The following is a 20,654-nucleotide window of genomic DNA, read 5'->3' as shown; positions in this document are numbered from 1 at the left end:
TCACTCTGACAGTCGAAGCTTGTGAAAGCGTGCGGGCCGCGTCCCGGTCGAGCTAACCGCCGCGTTTTTGTCCAACAGATCGAGGAGGAGATGCTGACTCTGCAGAACGAGCGCTCCGAGCGAATCCGGACGCTGCTCGAGCGCCAGGCTCACGAGATTGAGGCCTTCGACTCGGAGAGCATGCGTCTGGGCTTCAGCAACATGGCGCTGACCGGCATCCCGGCAGAGGCCTTCAACCAGGGCTACCCGACCCCCAGCCCGTCCTCGGGCTCCGGCGGCTGGCCGTCGCGGCCCGTACCGCGCTCCGGCAGCCATTGGAGCCACAGCGTGCAGAACTCTGTGACGACTCCATCCTGGCGCAGCCAGAATCACGGCGGTGGAGGCTTCAGCCGCGCCGAGTCCATCGCCTCGTCCCACGTCCTTGGCAGGGATGGCGAGATGAGCAAGAGCCGGGGCCACTCCTCCTCCCATCACCAGCAGCACTACCTCCCCCAACACTACCAACACCACCAGAGCACGCCGCAGCTCTACCGCGATGCCCACGAGCGCGACTCCAGGGAGCGGGACCGCTCCAGGGAGTGGGTGGGAGGAGGCGGACACTACGCCCATCACTCCCAGGTCCACCACCTCTCCTCCCACGCCTCCTCGCAGTCCCTGGCCCTCCTGCCTCCGCCACCTCCGCCTCCTCCCATCGCCCTCTCCACCTCCTCCCCTCCCTCCTCCACCTCCTCGTCCTCTTCCTCACAGGGCGGCTACGGCGGCGGCGGTCTGAGTGTAAGGGGCCCCAGCCTGATGGCGCTCAGGAACAGCCCTCAGCCGCTGAGGCGGACAGCCTCCGGGGGGCCAGGCGGCGGGGGGAGCGACGGCGGGTTAACCCGGAGCACATCGGTCACCTCGCACATCTCCAACGGCTCTCACCTCTCCTACTCGTGAATCCGGCGCCAGTTTTAGTCTGGGGGCGCCGTCCTGCTTCTCTCAGGGGACACAGAAGCAGAACGGCGCCATTTTGACCTTTTCGGTCTTCAGCGCTTCAATCCTAAAAACAAACATGTCACAAGTTTTAAAAAATCAATTTTGAACGTGCCCTTTATACGCAGTCACTGCAGCTGCACGGGGGCAGCGATCCAATCAGCCAACAACACGTCAACCGAGACAGAGCGACGGCTGTGGAGCTTCCACTCGGCTCGCAGTGCTTTAAAAACCACTGTAACTATGTACATAACTGAACTGTAGACGCCGTTTCTGGTTCCTAAGTGTTTCAAACATTCAGGGCGGGGGGCGGGGCTTGAAGGCGGCGGTGTACAGGCGGCGACCGAGGGAAGATTTCTTAAAATCAACTTTTATTTGTAGTGCTAAGATTCTGTACACGACAATAAAAACAAACACTGCCATCTTTCTGTTGACCCGAGACCAACCTGCCACTGCCCTCCAAGCCACTTAAAGGAACACGCCCATGTCGCCGCGAGTCGCCTCGGCGTCAGCGCGCTCCGTACAGGAAGCCCCTCCATCTTTGTTTTTCTTGTGTTCAAACAACCAAGTTTACGAGATCTCTGCGTAGTGACGTTTACACTTGTCTCTGAGGCAGATGTTCTACTTCCTGTTGATCCCATCGTACGGGAATGATCTACTGGTCAGCAGGGGGCGCTGTGAGTGGTCAGCGAGCAGACTGAAAGAGCACGTTTTATTTTAGTTCCCGTCTTCGCTAACGTCTGCTCATGCGTGCTGGTTTTAGATGGCACCCGTTTCTGAACGATAACTCCAGCAGGCGTCAGGAGGATAGTCCGCTGCCTGTGGACGATCTGTGCCACGTTCGTACTCTCAGCACGCCGCGCAGAATTTAGCTTCTGGTCAGTTGTTTGCGCCTTTACTGTGCAGGTAAATGTAACTTAAAGGTGTGTTTACCTGCCGTCATTCTCCTGTTGTAATGCTAAGCTAGGCTAACCTCCCTGTGCTTATTCTGAGAGCTCGATGTCGGGCGACTCGTTCCTTCAAAGTGACGCTGCTGCAGAGTTTTAGAGCTGAATGTGTGTGTGTGTGTGTGTGTGTGTGGTGTGTGTGTGTGTGTGTGTGTGGTGGTGTGCGCGCGCGCGCCGACAGCTAACCCCACACCTGACCCCCCCCCATCCCTCCCTCCACACTCTGCATCTGTAGATAAGGTGTACATGTGTGTCACAGAGTAGTGCGGTGCATGGAGCTCGTGTACAGGCGGCGTTTGTATGAATAAACATGCACACTACCTATTTATATAAATGCTTATAAATGTAAGATACCTGTGTACAGGTAGCAGGTAAACTGACGATTGTTCACTGTCCAAAACTCTTGACTTGTACATAGAAGCACTAATAACTCTGAGGCTGTGTTAGAGTAATAATGATGACTATTTTGTCACGTGACTTGATTTGTAGACGAATAGACGCCATCATTATTATTACCTCTACTGCAGCTGGAATATTTATGTTGTACGCTAATTTTTAAATGTGGATTGCCAATTTTGACCACTAGGTGGGGAATAAGCGCAATGTTACTGTGATAGAGTTATAAAAAATATTCACGTTTCTAAGGAGGACAAAAGGACTACCTTTCCCAGCATTCCTGTCGAGGTCTCAGGGTGGGAGTCTCCAGTTCTGGGCAGGGCTGCGGGGTTTTTTGTTTTGTTTGTTTTCATTTCTTTCTTTTTTTGTTTTGTTTGTTTTCATTTCTTTCTTTTTTTGTTTGTTTGTTTTGAGCCAGTATTATCACATGACGTATGGACATATTTCCAGATCTTTCACTACGTTTTGGTGCCATAACTTTATCATTTTTTTGTTTTACACATCGTCTTTATGGTGCGAAAGACTTTCCCAAAAACACTGTAACATCTGCAAGAACACCTCCAAATACGGAAGCCCAAAGGTGTCCAATATTAGGCTTTTAAAAAAAAACAAAAAGGATAATAGTGTTTATTAGCATAAGCAGGTTTTAAAACGTCAACCTATTATTAATACATTCTTTAATAACTAAAGGCAGGTTAACACTAAGAATTTTATTTATTTATTTATTTTTTTAGATTTTTAAATAAAGATTCACATTTATTCCCTAAAGAATTCCAGTTTTGTGTGTTTTGAGCTGGCAGTGAACTTCAGAGCGGTAATTATAATTTTATTTCAAAGTTAGAGTAAAACCACTTTTACATTTATTTTTTTAAATTTCTTCACAGTATTTTCCCCAAAGTAACTGAACCAATTAATTAATCAGACATCAGCAACTCACCTCTGTCATCCTTTGTTTTGCCTCCCTTTAGTTGTAATGTTATACATTTTTTTTTTATTTATTGGTTTTTATATTTGAGATTTTAAAAACTTTTAAATTAGATGAGAGCCAAAAAGAGACTTCTGTTAAAACGACCTTTCAGTCACTCCATTTTTCTTTCTAAACAAAAAACCCATTTGGTGTTCATGAGTTACATTTTAAGATTTTAAAGAGTTTCAAGTTTGTTTGGCTAAACTTCAAATTATATGCGTTTGAGATGAATATTGGCATTTTTGGGCCTCCGTACAGGAATTCCACTCTGTGTGTTTTCCAGACAAACACCTCTGTTTCATTTTGCACAGTCCGAATGGGTAGAAGATCATCTTTTTGTCACCTCTACCTCATTTGCACTGAAAGGAGACGAATGTTCAGGTGGACTAAAGAGGAAAAACAAACATTTCTTGGCTTTTTTTCATTTTCCTTCACTTTGTGCAAATGTTGACGGGACAATGAGTGCAAGCAGGAAGGGACAAACTTAACGTCACGCTCAGTGGAAAGCTGTCTGCAGGACATGCTGGACTTAAAAAAACATGAGACGCTGTACTGAGGAAGATGATTGGTGGGGCGGGGTGGGGCAACGTGGACTGAGTGCTCCTCCTCCTCCTTCCTCCCAAAAAGAAACAAAACAAAAAAACTTCATTTTGCCAACTTTGTTTTTTGTTTTTTTTTTTAAATAGCATTTATTGTGAAATGCTAACCATTCCTCAAGTGTTATTTTGCCAATTAAAGCTGCAGACTGAGGAAGAGTCCAGATCTTCATCTACGTTTACAGCCGTGAGCAGTTTACTGACTGCAGGATTTCTGTGTATTGTCACGTGGTCACAATTTATAGGACGTGTTCATGTTTGCTATCCTTAGCGACAGTTACTGAGATGTTTTCATGTTCTGGTCAACAAAACATTTAAAATGCTTTTTAAATGTGACGTCTTTATATTAGGTCAATCGAACGGTTTGATTGGAAATTTATTGGACAAAGTTGGATTGCCATGTTGGATCTTCTGACATTTTTAAATATCTCGTCTCCTTTAAGAGGAAAGATGTTCACAAAGGAAATTTCTTTAAAATTTATATTATTATAAAATGACATCGTTCTTCTGCTGGTTGTTCTTTCCCATAAAGTTTTTATGTGCTAAATTACAGCAAAAGTCCTAAAAACACAAATGAATTACATTTAAAGTCGTGTAAAACAAATTTTTGGAACTAGAAAAAAGATGTCTTTAGCAGCAAAAGTTCCAATCTTAATCAATTTACTGTTTCAGCCCCACATTTTTCACTTTTTCTACTTTTTATTTTATTTTCTCAACTACTCTGTGCTGTGTTCAAGGACAGTTTGACATTTAAAAACTGAAGGTTCACTCTGTTTGAAAGCGCAAAGTTACCGATTTCAAGAGTCGATGGCAAACAAAATGTTTCTGTTCAATTCCTCACATTTCCTCCTGCAGCTTTAAACTTTCAAGGAAAAAGGGGGGAAAAAAGAAAAATCCCCAGGAGCATTCAAGGCCATCGGCGTAATGAGGAGGAAGAGGAGGAGGCAGAGTCGAGTGCTGTCTGTGTGCAGAGCAGGATGAAGGGTGTGTGTATGTCACAGGAGGGCGAAGTGAAAATGTTCAGGTTGTGTTTCAGGAGCGTTGGAAAAATTAGATGTACAGAAACGTAATCAAATAATTTTGGAGAAATAAAAGAACAAAAACAGAAAAGCTGCTTTGTTGTCATTTCCTTTCTTATTACATTGTTTTGTGAATATTTAATTTTTGTTTTAATCAGATTGTAAAATTTACTTGAACTGTTCACCACCAGGGGGCGATGTTTTTATTAATGTTTTCAGATTTCAGCTGTTCTAGATTTTCTCCTGACGTCTCACTTTTTGAGTTCTTTTGAAAATTCTGTTCCGGCTACGGATATTTAAGATTTAAGTCTTTAAATACAAATTTTAAAAACTTCTTTTGAAGTACTTCTGGGTATGGAGAACCAAAAGTGTCAAAATGAGACAAAAGAAAGAAATAACACCATTATTTCCACTCAAAGTTAACATAAAAATAAATTGCTGCAATGAATCTGTTAAATGTGAAATGTTTATTTTCTTTCTCTGCAAAAATTATTTTATTTTTATTGGGAACTTTTGGTTCTCTGTATTACACCTAAATTTACCACAAAGGCTGGGTCCAGACTGTTTTACTCTGCATGCTCTCGGATGTTTGAAGCAGAGAGCTTTCATGTGTTGTAGGAACGTGTTGGTATTGTCGAAGTCAAACATTGGCTGTCCCCCAATTCAGGGTCTGCAGCCTTAATAAAGTACGCAGCCTCAACGATCCTCAAGGGCCGCGTGCTCAAAGACCGCTAAGGCCGGAAGTGCGAGGCTTGTGAAATGGGACGGTCTAGCCTCCGTTGCGCTGCCCAGGTTGCCTAGCAACCATGATACTAACAGCTGGAAACGTGTCATACAGCTGTGTTTGACAGAAATGAAGGAGAAAATCTTTTGTTCATGTGTTTGTTTCTACATGAGCTTTGATCATTCTGTGAGATTAAGCTCAGCTATTGGACGGCGTATATTTTAAAGTAAAGGCTTTAAAACCAAGTTAGTACAAACGTCACTAATGTCACATGACTTTGCCAACATGTGGCCAACAGGAATGTTTAATGTTCTTCGTTATTAAACATTTGCACATAAATAAGTGACATAATATTCAGTACTTAAAGTTTACTCTTCGGGCGCCCCTCATCCGCCGTTTTTTTTTTTTGGTTTTTTTTGTGTTTTTTTTTCCCCCGGCGAAATTATCCACACCCACCGCCGCGCTATGCATTCTGGGATATGTTGGGCCACGAAGTCTACACTGCCACAGCCTTAAAATTCAGGGAAATGAAGGACGCATTTGAGGGCCGCATTTCGAGCAGCCTTTGAATTGGGACAGCCTTCGGCGCGCCGCTGTGACGTAATCGGCCTTAAAACGCGGCCTTTAAGGCTGCAGACCCTGAATTGGGATACAGCCAATGCTCCATCAAACTGCAGCGCAGACTTTCTGGTTCAGATTCATTACGTATGGCATTACGGACTTTCCTCAGCATGAACATGTCTTCTGTGTGAGAGATTTCCTCGCTGCGCTCCAGAAGGAAGTGCAAAGAAGAATGACGCTTGTCTTTTTAGAAAGTTTTGCAGTTTGTGTTAGAATTAAAATTAAATTAAATTAAATGCATTCAAGACTAAAACACAATCGAGAGTGAGTTTTGCTTACAGGGTTTATCTCCATGTAAATGGGTTTTAAATATGTGTTTTAGTCTGTGTTATGGTTACTGTTGGTAAAAAATATATATTTTTTTTAAATTTACGTTTTATTTCCTTTTTCAGAGAGTGAGATGAGGTAGAGCAAAAGGTGAAGATCCTTACCAAAGCAAACTTAAAGACACACACAAAAGTTTCTTTTTCTTAATTATTTTTTTCCATCAATGTAACTGCATAATCTCCCTTTAATTTTTCTGTAAGTTTGTACTTTTATTTGACAAAACGACAACAAAACGCTGTCATAACATTCCACCTTTATTCTGAAAACAACCGGAATTTGTAACCTTGTTGTTTCCGGTGAAGAGCCCTTTGGGTGACAGGAAGTGACCTTTTCAAATAGTCGCCTGCAGTTTCCTTCAAAGACCCTGTTGCGGATAAAAACGCAGAACAGGCGCTCCGTTTGTCGCACAAACTGCCGCAGACATGGAGACGGAGAACATTTTCCTCTTCGTTCCTAATTTAATCGGTGAGTTTTTCCCGCCTTTAGCGACGCGGAGCTAGCTTAGCTTTAGCCGGCGAAATGTAAAATTCACCGAACTCCATTCAAAAAACGTCCAATTTAGAGAATCCGGCTCATCTGCTTTATCTGGGCAAAGTGAGCTGAGTAACGTCACAGTGGAAGCCAAATCAAGCCGAAATTAATGGGAAAGGACGGCACGTTTTGTTATTGTATTGTAGTTGTTTGCGTAATAATAAATAAGCATTTTCCCCTGAAATGTCCGGTTTTATTGTGGATAAAAAGATTGATCAGGCCATTGAGCGATGGGTTTTTACAACTTCAATATGATGCTTTTAAATGCCTTCAATTATGAAAATAACATAAGTTATTCATCGTATGTGGACTACTCTGTACCCAGTGTAATGAAGTATTTTATAAGCTTCTATCTTGTCATTTTTGTTGTAAAATACATTTTATTGGAATAGGTAGCAGTAACATAAGTGTAGAGACATAACAAAGTGCATTGTTTTTGCGAAAAATGACAAATAATATGCAATAAGAAGGAATTTTCTCATCACAGATAATCAGTGTTGAAATCATTAAAACGCACTCTGTTTCTGAATAAATCTCTTCACCTTGGTTGGATCCTGCAGGTTATGCCCGGGTGGTGCTGGCCCTGATCTCCTTCTTCCTGATGCCCTGCTGCCCGTGGCCGGCCGTCTTCTGCTACCTGCTCAGCGCTCTGCTGGATGCCTTTGACGGCCATGCAGCGCGAGCGCTCAATCAGTGTATGTATTTACACGTGTGTGTGTGTGTGTGTGTGTGTGTGTGTGTGTGTGTGTGTGTGTGTGTGTGTGTGTGTGTGTGTGAGAGAGAGACGTCCAGTTTTGACTCCTGAAGGCAGGATTTGACTGAATGTAGATTTTGTGTTGGATGGAGGACGTGTTTGTTTTCCTGATGTTTATACTGGGTGATAACCACACTCTGTATATAAAAGATGGAAGGAGTGTGGTTGGGTCATTTTAACGACTCTCACTGCTTCACAGTCATAGTGGGTCGGTGTGGTACGTTAAAAGCACGCAGTGGTGAGGTGGATCCCTCGCTGTCCAGTCAGGTGCAACATCTACCATATCTGCAGAAACACCCGCTGATGTAGGAGGACGCCCCTGAGTAGATTTCTGTATGCGTCTCAGGCCGTTTTTATGCTCGCTGTCTCGTGAGACAATCTTTGTGGGAGCTTTAGGCTGTGTTTATTTCTGCTGTAGAGTTTTAACATTGACTCAGTTGCTGCTGGAGCCTCTGCTGGACGTCAGAGGAACTGCAGCCATGACGGTTCCTGCAGCAGGTCGTGTTGTGGTCTCACGGGCCGCTCTCTGTTTGTTTCAGCCACTAAGTTCGGCGCCATGTTGGACATGCTGACTGACCGCTGCGCCACCATGTGTCTGCTGGTCAACCTATCCCTGCTCTACCCCTCCTACGCCTTCCTGTTCCAGCTCAGCATGTGTCTGGACATCGCCAGCCACTGGCTGCACCTGCACAGGTGGGCGATGTTTCTGTGGTTGTTAGGGTGAAGTCATATTTAGCTGTGTGGCCTGAACAGACTGAATCAGATCATGTTGCCCAGTGACCCGTTTTAGAGCCATGATAGGTGTAAGGACGAGGTGTTGTGCTGCGGCTGATCGTGTTTTCTTATCTGTCTTCCTCAGCTCGACTGTAAAGGGATCAGCGAGCCATAAAACCATCGACCTCTCTGGGAACGCCATCCTACGCCTCTACTACACCTCCAAGGTCTGTGTGTCGTATGATAAACGTGTCCGTATGAATTTTAAAGGAACAATCAGTGAACGTGTGTGTGTGTGTGTGTGTGTCCTGCAGCCAGTCCTGTTTGTGATGTGCGCCGGGAACGAGCTCTTCTTCTGCTTGCTCTACCTTCTCTATCACATCGAGGAGCCGGCAGGTAAGAGCTTATTATCCTCGTCTTCCTCACTTTCACAGGTGAGACTGAGTTTGGACATCAGTGTTTACGGATCAAAGTTGTTTTAGTCGATTAAGATTCTTGTCGACTAAAATCTAATGTGGATTCAGTTAAAGTGTAAAGTTTGTTTTTGCTGGTCACAGTTTTGGTTTATTTTCTTTGACATCGAGTGTGAACGTGTTCGTACGTCTGCTCGTCTCTTCCTTGCGAGTGTCCTTGTTTTGTTGTGTGTTCAGCAGAGATCGTGGGAGCTAGCTTCTGATTGGCTCACGTCCAAACTCATCCCACCTTTCTGCACACCTTTATTAGTTCTGATTGGATCTCATCTTTCCAGAACATTTTCATCTTATTTTTTATTTGTTGATGAAAGTGTTGATAAATGTCATGGTGGTTGTTCTCCGCGAGTGTTAGTCGAGTTCTCGTTATTGGTTAATTAAAGCTGTGAGTCATGCTGAGCTTCTTTAGCAGAGTCCTGCTGTTAAAATCCAGAGCTGGGAATGTTAACGTGTTCAGGTGCTGAACAGGAAACTCATCGTTCCTCTGAGTCTGATGTTAAACTTGAGTCGCTGGATTTCTCCACAGGCTGGCTCTACTGGCTGCAGGGGCTCTGTGGGATCATCTGCCTGCTCAAGTCCGGCATCAGTGTCCTGCACCTCATCACCGCCTCCAAGAACATGGCCGCCATTGATGCCGCCGAGCGGGAGAAGGCCTTGAAGATGAAGTAAGAGGTCACGGGGAGGCGGCGAGAGCTGCATCAGCATCAGCAGATCCGTTGCGGTTTCACTTATTGTTGTTTTCTTAAAGGGAAAGTTTGTCAGACCGACACGGATTCTGACCAAATATGGAGAAAAATATTCCAAATCCACGGCGCAGCCTTTAAATCACAACATAAGCTCATAATGCAAACTTAAAGGACGACACGCATGGTTACATGTATGATAAACGGACAGGTCCCCGGTTACCGCTCTCCTGTTTTATTACGCTAACGTGAGAGGCGTGTCCGTCGGTGATGAGAGCGAGAGCTAACGCAGGTGTTCTTTATTTTTCCGTTAAAGCTGAAACGAGCCGACAATTCGTATCAGATTTATCGATTACACCTAATCAAATGTTGCTCATTCTCACTGCCACGCTTTCTCAGTTTTACATCATAGCAATAATTTAAAAAAAACATCTGAACGCTTTAAAAAAACAACAACAAATTTTTAAATTAAATATTTAAGTTTGAACAGACAAATACGGAGGACCAAAAGTCAAAAAGGAATTTAAAAATCACTAAAAGAATAAGAAGTAATGTTAATAATGACTGTAGGCAGGAAAAATAATGTTGCTGTTATCTGCTAATGTGTTTATACATCCATCAACATTTAAATCTAGAAAGAAAAGTAAATACAGAAATAAGAGGAGTGACTAAAGTCCGGCCAAAATAAATGAGGCGCGATCTGAAAGGACAAATATGTAAATAAAGAAGCAAATAAATAATTATTACAAAAGTAAACAAAAACTCAACCTTTTTTTTGGGAGGGGAGGGCATTCTTAGTCCTCCGTATATGAATATCAATGTTCCAAATTGTTGTTGTTGTTGTTATCATCATCATCATCATCATCATTATTATTATTATTATTATTATTATTATTATTATTTTCCCATTTTACTGACCAAACTATTAACAACATTAAAAAAATGAAAATACAGATCAAATACAGATTATTGTAATTATTACTATTATTGCTGTTATTTTTAGTATTATTATTATTGTTGTAATTATGCGTCATTTCCAGGTGTGTAGCAGCAGGATTGTGAGGACAGACTTCTGCCTGTTGTTAGGTCGAGGTCGTCGGCTCAGTGATTGTGATTAATTGACAGATGATTGATGGGAAGCTCAGTCTGAAGCTGAGAGGAGGCGGGCCGTTCGGTCTGACTGGACGCAGGTGTGCGTGTAGATGATGTCATGACTCAGTGGTGTCTGTCAGAAGGCCTGAGGCTCTTTCCTGGACACCGACTTTTTTATTCGGAGGAAAAACTCCAGGTGTGTTTAAATGAATGAGGAGCAGCTGACGATGTGTAGCGCCCGTTAACCGTCCGAAGTCGCCTCCACCATGACCGTCAGGCTGGTTACCGACACGTTAATGGTAAAATCTAAATTCTAATGCTTATTCCACTCTCTGAAAATCCACTTTTTATTCCTTATTTAGATGTTTTTTTATTTGTGAAGACGAAACAGTCCCTGAAATGATGACACGACCAAAAGCTTAAATATTCCTCTCACCGTTCGTTCTGTTCCTGCGCCTCACTTCCTGTTCCTGCTGATGCTTGGCTGATTAGACGGAGGCTGAGCAGTAGCTGGGCTCGTTTTATTTTAGTGCTAGGAGAGGAAGCGTGTCCTCTGTCAGAAACTGTACGTTTACCTCACCTGAGGAGCACCAAGTGTTACCTGTGTGTGTCGCTTTGACGGAGCCAATCAGAGAGCGTGCTGAAATCCGCATACTGTATTTGCTAGAATGTATTAATATGAAATATATATCTCGACCTGAAAGCAAAGTTTGATGTTCTATTTAAAAGGAAATAATGTTGTAATTTAAATATTTGATGCTGGTTTTGTTTGCTTGGTTTGAATTTACTGTAAAAAATAAAAAAAGCTGCGAAAGAAAAACGTTGTGTTCAATAAAAAAATTCAGATTTGTATTTAAACTTTTCTCCTTCGAGGCAGTTTGGACTCCACGAGCTGCCGATTTGATTGGTTCTGCTTTTCAGCGTTGAAGACGAGTGCAGAGCTTCCACAGCTGCTGTTCTGTCCTCTGCACTTTGACCTTCAGTTATTTCTTCCTGTTCCATATCACATCAGATCTTTATTTTTTGGTAAATTCTTGTTCTACTGAAGCCAAAGAGTTTGACACAACCTGAACGACTTAAACGGGGAACAGCTCAAGAATCTAAAAGTATGAAATGAGCAGACTGGGTTTATTTTAACATGAATTCATGCTTTCATAATACTGCATGTTCATACTGACGCTGTGGGGACATGATCGCGAGAACATCTGCACGTCAGCTCTGAATGACAGCGCTGATGCACATCTGTGGATGCCTGAACACATCTGGATTCATGGTGAGACACAAACACAGACCGAAGAGAGCTGAGGGAGCCTGAGGGAAGTAACCAGCCTGCAGCTTGATCATATAACCACTGTAATTTATATAAAACCAGTTTCTTAAAAGTCCTGAACAGAAGCTGAACGTTGACTTAAGCTGTGATTCGTCCACAGATCATCGTTTTTCTTTTATATTCCAGAAACGGTCAAAATGTGGGAGTGTCGCTGCAGGTGGACGGGTAATAAAACTGCTGAGCAGCCACTTAAAGAGGGGCACCTGGTCACTCCACCTGGACCTGCAGGGCCACGGGACAGCTGGGCTTCTCTTTAAAACGTCTGCAGAAGTGCAGCTGCCTGTGATTGTTTTTCTGTATTTCAGCCTGGAGACCCGAGGGCCCGCCTTCACCTTCCATTCAGTCTGACATTAAAAATAAAACAGCTGTTTTCATCTGAATATTAGTGCTGACACGTTCCTCACTTTGAGAGAAAATCACATCAACGTTATTTATTACAACAGCGGGAAATTCCTGTTACACCAGCCAACGACAAAATGAACAAATAAAAGTTCAGTCAGCACAAGTATAACTAAATAAAATGGAAGTGACAATTTTATAAACAAGGTAAACAAAATTTTTAAAAAGTAAATAAAATACCTCAATGAATGAAGTAAATCAAAATAAAAGAATAAAATTAGTTTAATAAGTGTGAAGAAAGCAGAAAATGGCACTTAGCGTTACAGGAGCTCAGGATAACTGCACTACAATGGCTGAACAATAAAATAATAAAATCCAGCTGTGCTCATTTAAAGTCGAGCGGATTCGTGGGGATGTCCTTCGTGTCGTGGCTGTGTTACTGTCAGCATTCAATCGTGCAGTAAGTCCGCCGGAGACGGGAATTTAGAGTCTTTTGAATGGAGTCTGGCGGGCCGCGCGGTGTGGCCCGTTCACGGACGGACGTCATGTGTTTTGAGGTTACATCCAGCTGTTGCACTTGCGCGCATCGTTACCTTTAAGATGCTCGGGGATAAAGGCTCATTTTAGCCGAACCCGACACCATTTTACCGGAGAGTTTGGCGCGAACGCGGCTCGGATCACCGCCTGCCACCTCTTCCCCGCAGCGCAGCGCCAGTTTTCGGGTTCCTTTAAGCGAAGTGGCGGAGTTAACGGCCGAGCTGATCCCATAAATGTCGGATTTGATTATCTGTCGGCCTACCGAGAAGTGGCGGGGGCGAGAGGGACGGCGCGGCACGAGACGAGCCGAGACGGGGTCCGCGAGGAGGGTGCACACGCCAAATACTTTCCCTTTAAAGCAGAGAGGGACAGAGGGGGTGAAGAAGAGATAAAAAAAGAAAAGGAAGAAAGAGCGAAGGGAGGGAGGGCGAGAGGGAGCGCGAGGGAGCGGGTTTGAAAAAAACAGAAAGATGTCATCCTGTCGATTCAGACACCGAGGCGGAGCCACGGACCGCGGCCGACCGGGAGCGCTCTAGCCGGGGGACGAGCCCTACGCAACTCCGAGGCTCGGAAGCCGACGCTGCGGCCTTGTCGGAGCTATAAACGAGTCCCGAACAGCCGCTGCTATGATTAGCACGTCTCGACTGCTCGGCTTCGCCATTAAAATACTTTGCATGCAGATTTTTATTCCAGTCGACATAAGCAAATTAAATTAAACCGCACCATTAAAGCAAGTACGCATGAGACCAACCATTCTGTCGCATTTACAGAAGCATCTGCTCAGTGACTGTTTAGCTGCCATATTAACTCCTGCCTCTCGGAGGCTTCTTCTCTAAGAAGTGTCAGGGCTTTGGGACTCATTTCCCCTGTCGGTGGAGGGGAGCTGCCATACAGGCCTCGCGTTTTGTTTTCACAGCAGCTCCCGGAGCTTTTCTACCTCCCCCTCCTCCTTCTCCTCCACCTCCTCCTCCTCCTCTTCGGTCCCCAGCTGGGTCTCCTTCAGGATGGACACCTCCTGGAGTAATTTCCTCTTTCAGGTGAGTGCTAAATTCCCGTGGCTGCTGCGTGGTTTGGGCTTTTTGAGGGCGGGTGGGGGCCGTTGGGCTTTGCTGCAGGTGGGGAGGTCACGGAGGGGTCGGGGGGTGTTGTTGGTGTGGATCCCCTTGTCTCCACTTTGATCCTGCTGACCTCTCACCCGGGGCACTGCCTCCTTATTTAACCTGTCAGTCCCCTGAAAGTGAGAGAAGGATTTGTGTTTGTCCTCACTGATTCTTATATATCACTCTTCTGCTGTCCTGGAGCACTCAGAGCGCTTTATACACATTCACACAAGCGCCTACTGACAGTCACACCCATCCATACACCGGAGAGCAACTTGGGGTGCAGACTAGGAGGACCAGCCACCAACCTTCCTGCTCTACCTCCCGAGCTACAGCCACTCTGCATGAACCCTTTAGGGGGCAAATAAATACTCGTTGCCCCCTTTAGAAACACGCCTCGACCCGCTTTAGTTTGTAATCGAACTTCATGTTGAACAACAGTGTAAGTAAAAGTGTTTTACTTTTGGCCAAAGTATCGAAGCACATGACAGACTATCAACTTCTTCTCATGCTTCCATAAGACCCATGAAGCATAAACTGGTTCTGCAGCTCTGCTGTGGCAGGTTTGTATGAAGTAAAAACAAATTAGGCCAAGCTAAATATTTTTTGCACTTTGATTGTGACCTATAACCTCTGAAGGCTGGTTTCTAATTAGCCAGGCAGTGCTAAAACAAAAAGACAAGAAGAAAGCCGTTCTGAGAGGCCGGATGTTCCCACGTCTGAGCTCTGAGCTGTTTCTCTTACGGAGAGAAACTTTTCAGCGCACTGTTAAAAAATGTGGGCAAATGTGTCGTTGTGGTCTGATGAGGCCAAGGTTGAACTTTTTGGCCGTATTTGTGAAAGCTGCAGAAACAGAAACAACACCGTGCATCACTGAACGAATGCCACGGCCATGGCAAAGCACGGTGGTGGCACCATCGTGCTCCCGGGCGTCTGCTAGAAAGCTGAAGATGAAATCTGTGGGGTGACCTGAAGAGGGCGCTGCACAGGGCTGTCCGATACTGAGCTCTTTTTGTAAGCAAAAGAAATTTGGGCTGTCAGACTCCTGCATGAAGTCAGGTTATTGTAACCCATCACAGAACCTCGGGGATCTTATCGTCATCATTCAAAGCTTAGACGGGTCACAGAGCTTTGCATTGCTCCAGACGGAGCTGATGTTTCCAGATGTGCCGTGGTTTACTGAGAGCCGAGCGCTCTCCTGCACTCTGCACGTCTCACCGATGAAGTCCTCCACAGAGCTGTCAGCCTGGAGATCATTCAGAAAATGTCATGTTGTTTCGGGCCAGGACCTTCTCCCTCTGCATTCAGCTCGCCCTCTCGCCTGATGCATTTAATGACACATTCAGTCATTTATAGATGTTGGTTTACTTTGTAGACACTTTTGGTCCTCCATAGGGCCACGCCCTCACCTGCCCTGTGTACACTGTTACAGTAAATAAGCTTCCATTGAGCCTGGATGTTCCAGGTGTAAATGGCTGTGTGTTGATTCAGATGTTTCTCACTGACCTCCGGCAGACGCCTCCGACTCAGAGTCAGCCCGAGACGCCGCTACAGTCGGAGCTGCTGCCGGAGCTGACCGGCTCGGCTCAGAGTCCTCCGGGCGAGCACATCGTGACACCGCCGTCCACCGTCGACACGGCCGCCCTGAGCGAGGAGCCGCTGCCAGGTGAGGATGGGGCAGGGTTTAAACCTCGTCACTGACGTGTTTTGAAGTTGTTCAAACAGGCCGATATTGACGTTTTTAAAGGTTATCTTCTGAACTCTGGGCTTTTATTGCAGCGTCAGCAGTTTGGTTATCAGTGGGAGATTTTATTTTTCTGCACGCTTATCACAGAGTCAGAGTTCACGAGCAGAAAACAGGCTTCATGTTTGTGGTTTATGTCCTCTGATTTACTTCAGAGTATCAGTGACTTTAGCAGCACGCTGGGCTCTTCTGTGTAGACAGTTTTTACTGGATGTACAGGAGACGTTTGAGCTGTTTACAGAAACACAAGAAAGAACATTTTTGAGGTTAGAGCTGCAAAATAAATACATACATTAAAACTCGCATGTTTTTCATTTTCATATTTATCAGGTTTGATGTGTTTTCTCTTCCAGAAACAGGAACAGTTTTCTTTTTATTGTGGTAACAGAAAAATGATTATAATAATTCTTATTATTATGACTGAAGATTACAGCTGCAAATGTTACGTGCAGTACAAAGTTGTTAAATATACAGTATATTTAACAATATTAAAAAAGTGACACATTTGGTCACATTATTCAAACCCAAAAATGTTGAATGATTTTACTCAGATCTGCAGAATTCATTGAAATTATTTAAATTTCTCCAGAAAAGTCCTCCATACACTCTGCACAACATTGTGTTTTTTAGCAGTTGATTGGTTTGATTTGTTGCTAAGCAGCAGGGTTTCCCCAATATTTCACATAATGGTTAAAAATGGTGCCAGTTATTTGTGTTGACACTTTTTGTCCCCCATACGTGAGTACGGCTCAGTTTTCCGTAGATTGTAAATCAACAAAGAAATAAACACTTCAGGATTTTATCTGTTTTTTGTCTGTGTTTGTTGTGTTAGAGCTCAGTTTGTCCTCTTTTACAAACCAGTGTTACAGGATTAGTTTGAAGTCAGTAAATTACTGACGTGTCTTCAGACGAATGTTAAACTCAGAGTGCACTGACTGTGACTAAAATGTGACTTTAATGTCCGCCAGTCAAACCGCTCACCAAGCCGAGCCGGCCCGCCCACATCTGCGCCACCTGCAACAAGGAGTTCAAGAACAGCTACAACCTGCGGCGGCACCAGTCGGTGCACACGGGCATCAAGATGAAGGACCGGGCGGCCCGGGAGAAGGAGGACGGAGCGAAGGCCGGCCGGGTGGAGAAGCAGACGGTCCCGCTCTCCCTCCTCCACCTCGCCCTGCCCCCGCAGCAGCCTCCTCCCCCTCCCGCGGCTCCCGGCCAAGAGACCCTCCCCCAGCCCGGCCAGCACGTCAACCAGGAGGGCCAGCCGGTGTCTGTGTCCATCGCCCCGGCAACAGTAACCATGGCTGCGCCGCCTCAGCCCATCCAGGCAGCCGTTGTTGTCGTTGGGTCCATGGAGCAGGTGGGTTCACCGGGAAGAGAGCCAGAGAGTAAGGCCAAGATTAAAGGACCATTCAGGGCCTTTTGATGCCAGCGGCAGCTGCAGGAAGTGTCCAGAAACATGGCCGCTGACATTCACGGTTATAAACACACAATTTGAATTAAATCTTTGTGGATCAAAACATCAGAAAACCTCAGACGAGCATCATAATCAGCTAGTGTTGATGCCGGGAGCAGAGAGAGGCCCTCTGACAGCAGGAAAAGACTTCAGAGTGTATTTACGACTGAACTTCTCTGCCTCTTCCCGCAGAATCCCAATCCTAATCCCATTCCCAGCACCAATCAGGTGAGGAAGAACCACGCCTGCGAGGCCTGTGGAAAGGCCTTCAGGGACGTCTACCACCTCAACCGCCACCGGCTGTCCCACTCGGACGAGAAGCCGTACTCCTGCCCCATCTGCCAGCAGCGCTTCAAGAGGAAAGACAGGATGAGCTACCATGTGCGCTCGCACCAGGGCGGCGTGGAGAAGCCGTACATCTGCCCGCACTGCGCCAAGGCCTTTTCTCGGTACGAGCGCCATCCGCTCCTCGGGCAGCGTTAACTCCTCACGGAGAGCTCGTTTATGTAACCGCTCACATTTAGCAGTTGCAACACCATGACAGATGTAGATGTGACTGTTTTGTGGTTATTTAGGACTCTATGTCCTCATGAGCTTCTGATCTTAGCCTCTGATTTCAAGTCTCATTGAACACAAACTGATGAGAACAGGAAAACAAAGACGAGTTGTTTGAGTCCCCCCGTTTCAGTCCTAACATCCGAAAGAGAAAATGTGAACAGCTCGACTTCATTTGCTCACAGCTGCCTCGTCCCTCTTCTATATACAGTTTATGCTACTTCACGACTTTAGTGCCTGAACCTGTGAAGTCATCAGGAAGCTGTTCACTCAGCTCGTCCAAGTGAACTGAAGCAGTGTCCCCACACACCACAGCTCATAAGTTACAACCATTTCATAACCAGACTTTATACAGCCAGACTTCCTGTAGCAAACACACACTGTAAATAAAAGATGGCTGCAACCACCATGATGTCATCCGTCAGTTTCTTTACTCTGGATTTTAGCTTTGTAGTTGCCGTCATGTTGGTTGTTTGTAGCCAGCACACAGACACCTGCCGATTAGTAACATCCAATCGGAATCCCAGAATCTCACCTAAGCTGGAGCTCAGAGAGCGGCCATATGATTGGTCAGATGATGTCATTAAAAAAGCTCCATTGGCACAAACACGGTCCAGTTCAGGTGAAGCCTAGCACACAGTTAGCAGCTACAGCCGCCTGTCAGTCAAAGAGGCCACGCCCCTAATATTGATTTAAACCTTAATACAATTTAAACAGTTAGTAAAAAACATGAATCTCATTCTTGTTTGCATTTTCAGGCCGGACCACCTCAACAGTCACGTGCGACAGGTGCACTCCACAGAGAGGCCGTTCAAGTGCACGGTAACACCCTCACCTGTTTACCTGTTTCTAAACCAGCACCGCCAGTCCTGCATTCAGAAAACCACAACATCAAAATTTCAATAAAAAGCATCAAATTTTACATTTAGAATATTTCGTCCTCTTAAGTGTTTTGATAAGCAACTACGCCTTATTTTGAAAATTTCATTCGTTTCATCCACGCCTTCCTGTTTTCTGCAGACGTGCACGTCAGCGTTTGCCACACGGGATCGCCTCCGTGCTCACCTGATTCGCCACGAGGAGAAGGTGCCGTGTCACATCTGCGGGAAGCTGCTGTCGGCCGCTTACATCACAGACCACATGCGGGTCCACAACCAATCACAGCACCACGCCTGCCACCTCTGCAACCGCAGTAAGACACGGCTGCGTCACGAGAAAGCACCACCGACAGTCCGCCGTCACCCCGCCTTCACGTGTCTGTGTGCTCTTGTCCCGCAGGCTTCACCACCCTCACCTACCTGCGCGTCCACGCCCAGAAGCACCACGGCCAGGAGTGGAAGGAGAGCGGCGGGGCGCGGGGGGCTTTCGGCGGGACCGGGGCCGGCGGCGTGCTGCTCTGCCAGCTGTGCGGGGTACAGTGCAAGACGGCCACGCAGCTCCAGGGTCACATGGGCACCCACGCCAACCAGGGCGACCCCACCCCCGACCAGACGAGCACGGGGCCCGTGGGCACCACCAGCGTGGCGGTCACGGTGTCCAGCGCTAGCACAGTGGGACTGCTGGTCACTGACTGCTCCAGTATCGCCCCCCAGCCCCACAGCTAGCACGCTGGGGGGGCGAGTGGGGGCAGGGGAGAGCTGGGGTGGGACTGCAGGGAAGGGGATCAGGGGCGGAGGTGGGGTGGAGTCGAGGGGGGAGTCGCAGGAGTCGAGGCAAAAGGAAGCAAGGACACGTAGGAGGAGCCACCGGAGCAGGTGTGTGGATCCATTCTGCTCATTAATGGCGCCATGTTTGTAGTCCTGGACTCTGCTGCAGCGGCTTTGCACCTTTTTTTATGAAATGAGGTGAGCATTGATTTTTCTGTCTCAGGTTGTTTCCTGCCACATCTGGATGGAGAGTGCCACGACTTCTCCGTGGCTCTGTGAGGACGGCGACCTCGGTTTGTTCCCGCGACGCCCACCTCTGTCAGCTGACCGGCCTCCAGCACTGGGAGGCGCTCTCTGCGTTCACACTACCGACTCTGGAGTCCTGCACAGAGGACCCATCAGTTATTAACTAATGTGTGTTTTTATTCTCCTGGCTTGGCGCTTAGCTGTTATCATCACTTCATTGTTTTCATTTTCAGCCGCTCTTGATTTTTGTAAAGCCGCCGTCGCCATTTTTACACCATTTCTGATCCATGATATCCGTGTTTAACACCAGGAAACTGGCCCAGAGACCTCAGTGACACCATTTATCTCATTTTCTCTTCTAATTTATTGCCGAGCGGTGTCCGGTTTGCCTTTGAGCGGGGAGCGGGTGTTTCTGACGGCCCACGCTGTACATACACACTTTTATAAAGCAGATAACGGCAGACCGATAGTTGTTTGTGGATATTCCCCCTGAACACTGAATGTGCATAACTTCTCTGCTTCGTATGATCTTCGTTCTTACTCTGGATGCTGATTTGTAACTCTTGAACTTGCCATGTAATTTGTAGCTACCTTGGTGACACATTTTCTGTGGCTGTGCATATTGATTGTACTTGATGCATAGTGCATAGCGCCTCGTTACTGTTACTGTATTAAAAGGCAGTAAAACGCACGTGTGGACTCGAGTTCAGGTCATCTTCACAGTGTCTGAGTGGGTGCTGAATGTGGATGTTTCATCTGAAGCACTGAAACAAGTTAAAGGTGTCGGTGAACCGGCTCAGAAAAGCTAACGGCCCGTTAGCTCCGATTTAGCAGCTCGTAATGTTTCTATTCAGTCTGAGCCTCAGACTGAGGTGAGATAGCCCTAACTTA

The 20,654-nt window shown here is 46.0% G+C and overlaps 3 protein-coding genes across 8 annotated transcripts in view; all 3 read left to right on the top strand.

Annotated features, from left to right (window-relative positions):
• The window catches only part of taok2a (TAO kinase 2a), a 35,956-nt gene extending 31,200 nt beyond the window's left edge, over window positions 1-4,756 (top strand). For all 6 annotated transcript variants that reach the window (XM_005947995.2, XM_005947994.2, XM_014329447.2 and 3 more), the window contains one exon: window positions 79-4,756. In XM_005947995.2, the coding sequence (XP_005948057.1) occupies window positions 79-933 (855 nt within the window). In that variant the 3' untranslated portion in view covers window positions 934-4,756. The remainder of the gene's footprint in view (window positions 1-78) is intronic.
• Window positions 4,757-6,844: 2,088 nt separating this feature from the next.
• Window positions 6,845-10,352, top strand: cdipt (CDP-diacylglycerol--inositol 3-phosphatidyltransferase (phosphatidylinositol synthase)). Its single transcript, XM_005947997.3, has 6 exons — window positions 6,845-7,031; window positions 7,658-7,792; window positions 8,391-8,544; window positions 8,711-8,792; window positions 8,880-8,961; window positions 9,562-10,352. Exons 1-6 carry the CDS (start codon window positions 6,989-6,991, stop codon window positions 9,702-9,704), a joined length of 639 nt encoding a protein of 212 aa, XP_005948059.2. The 5' UTR covers window positions 6,845-6,988; the 3' UTR covers window positions 9,705-10,352.
• Window positions 10,353-12,760: 2,408 nt separating this feature from the next.
• Window positions 12,761-20,454, top strand: LOC102304652 (myc-associated zinc finger protein). The gene is made up of 8 exons (XM_005948001.3): window positions 12,761-14,053; window positions 15,632-15,782; window positions 16,829-17,220; window positions 17,509-17,765; window positions 18,630-18,693; window positions 18,892-19,063; window positions 19,150-19,625; window positions 19,741-20,454. The coding sequence occupies exons 1-7, from the start codon at window positions 14,021-14,023 to the stop codon at window positions 19,473-19,475; spliced, it is 1,395 nt and encodes a 464-aa protein (XP_005948063.1). The 5' UTR covers window positions 12,761-14,020; the 3' UTR covers window positions 19,476-19,625; window positions 19,741-20,454.
• The last annotated feature ends 200 nt before the right edge of the window (window positions 20,455-20,654 follow it).

The sequence above is a fragment of the Haplochromis burtoni genome, unplaced genomic scaffold (genome assembly GCF_018398535.1).
Source record: "Haplochromis burtoni strain Fernald_Lab_line unplaced genomic scaffold, NCSU_Asbu1 Contig_400, whole genome shotgun sequence".
NCBI classification, from domain to species: domain Eukaryota; kingdom Metazoa; phylum Chordata; class Actinopteri; order Cichliformes; family Cichlidae; genus Haplochromis; species Haplochromis burtoni.
The sequence above is the reverse complement of the archived record's forward strand: the minus strand, read 5'-3'. Positions and strand labels throughout refer to the sequence as shown.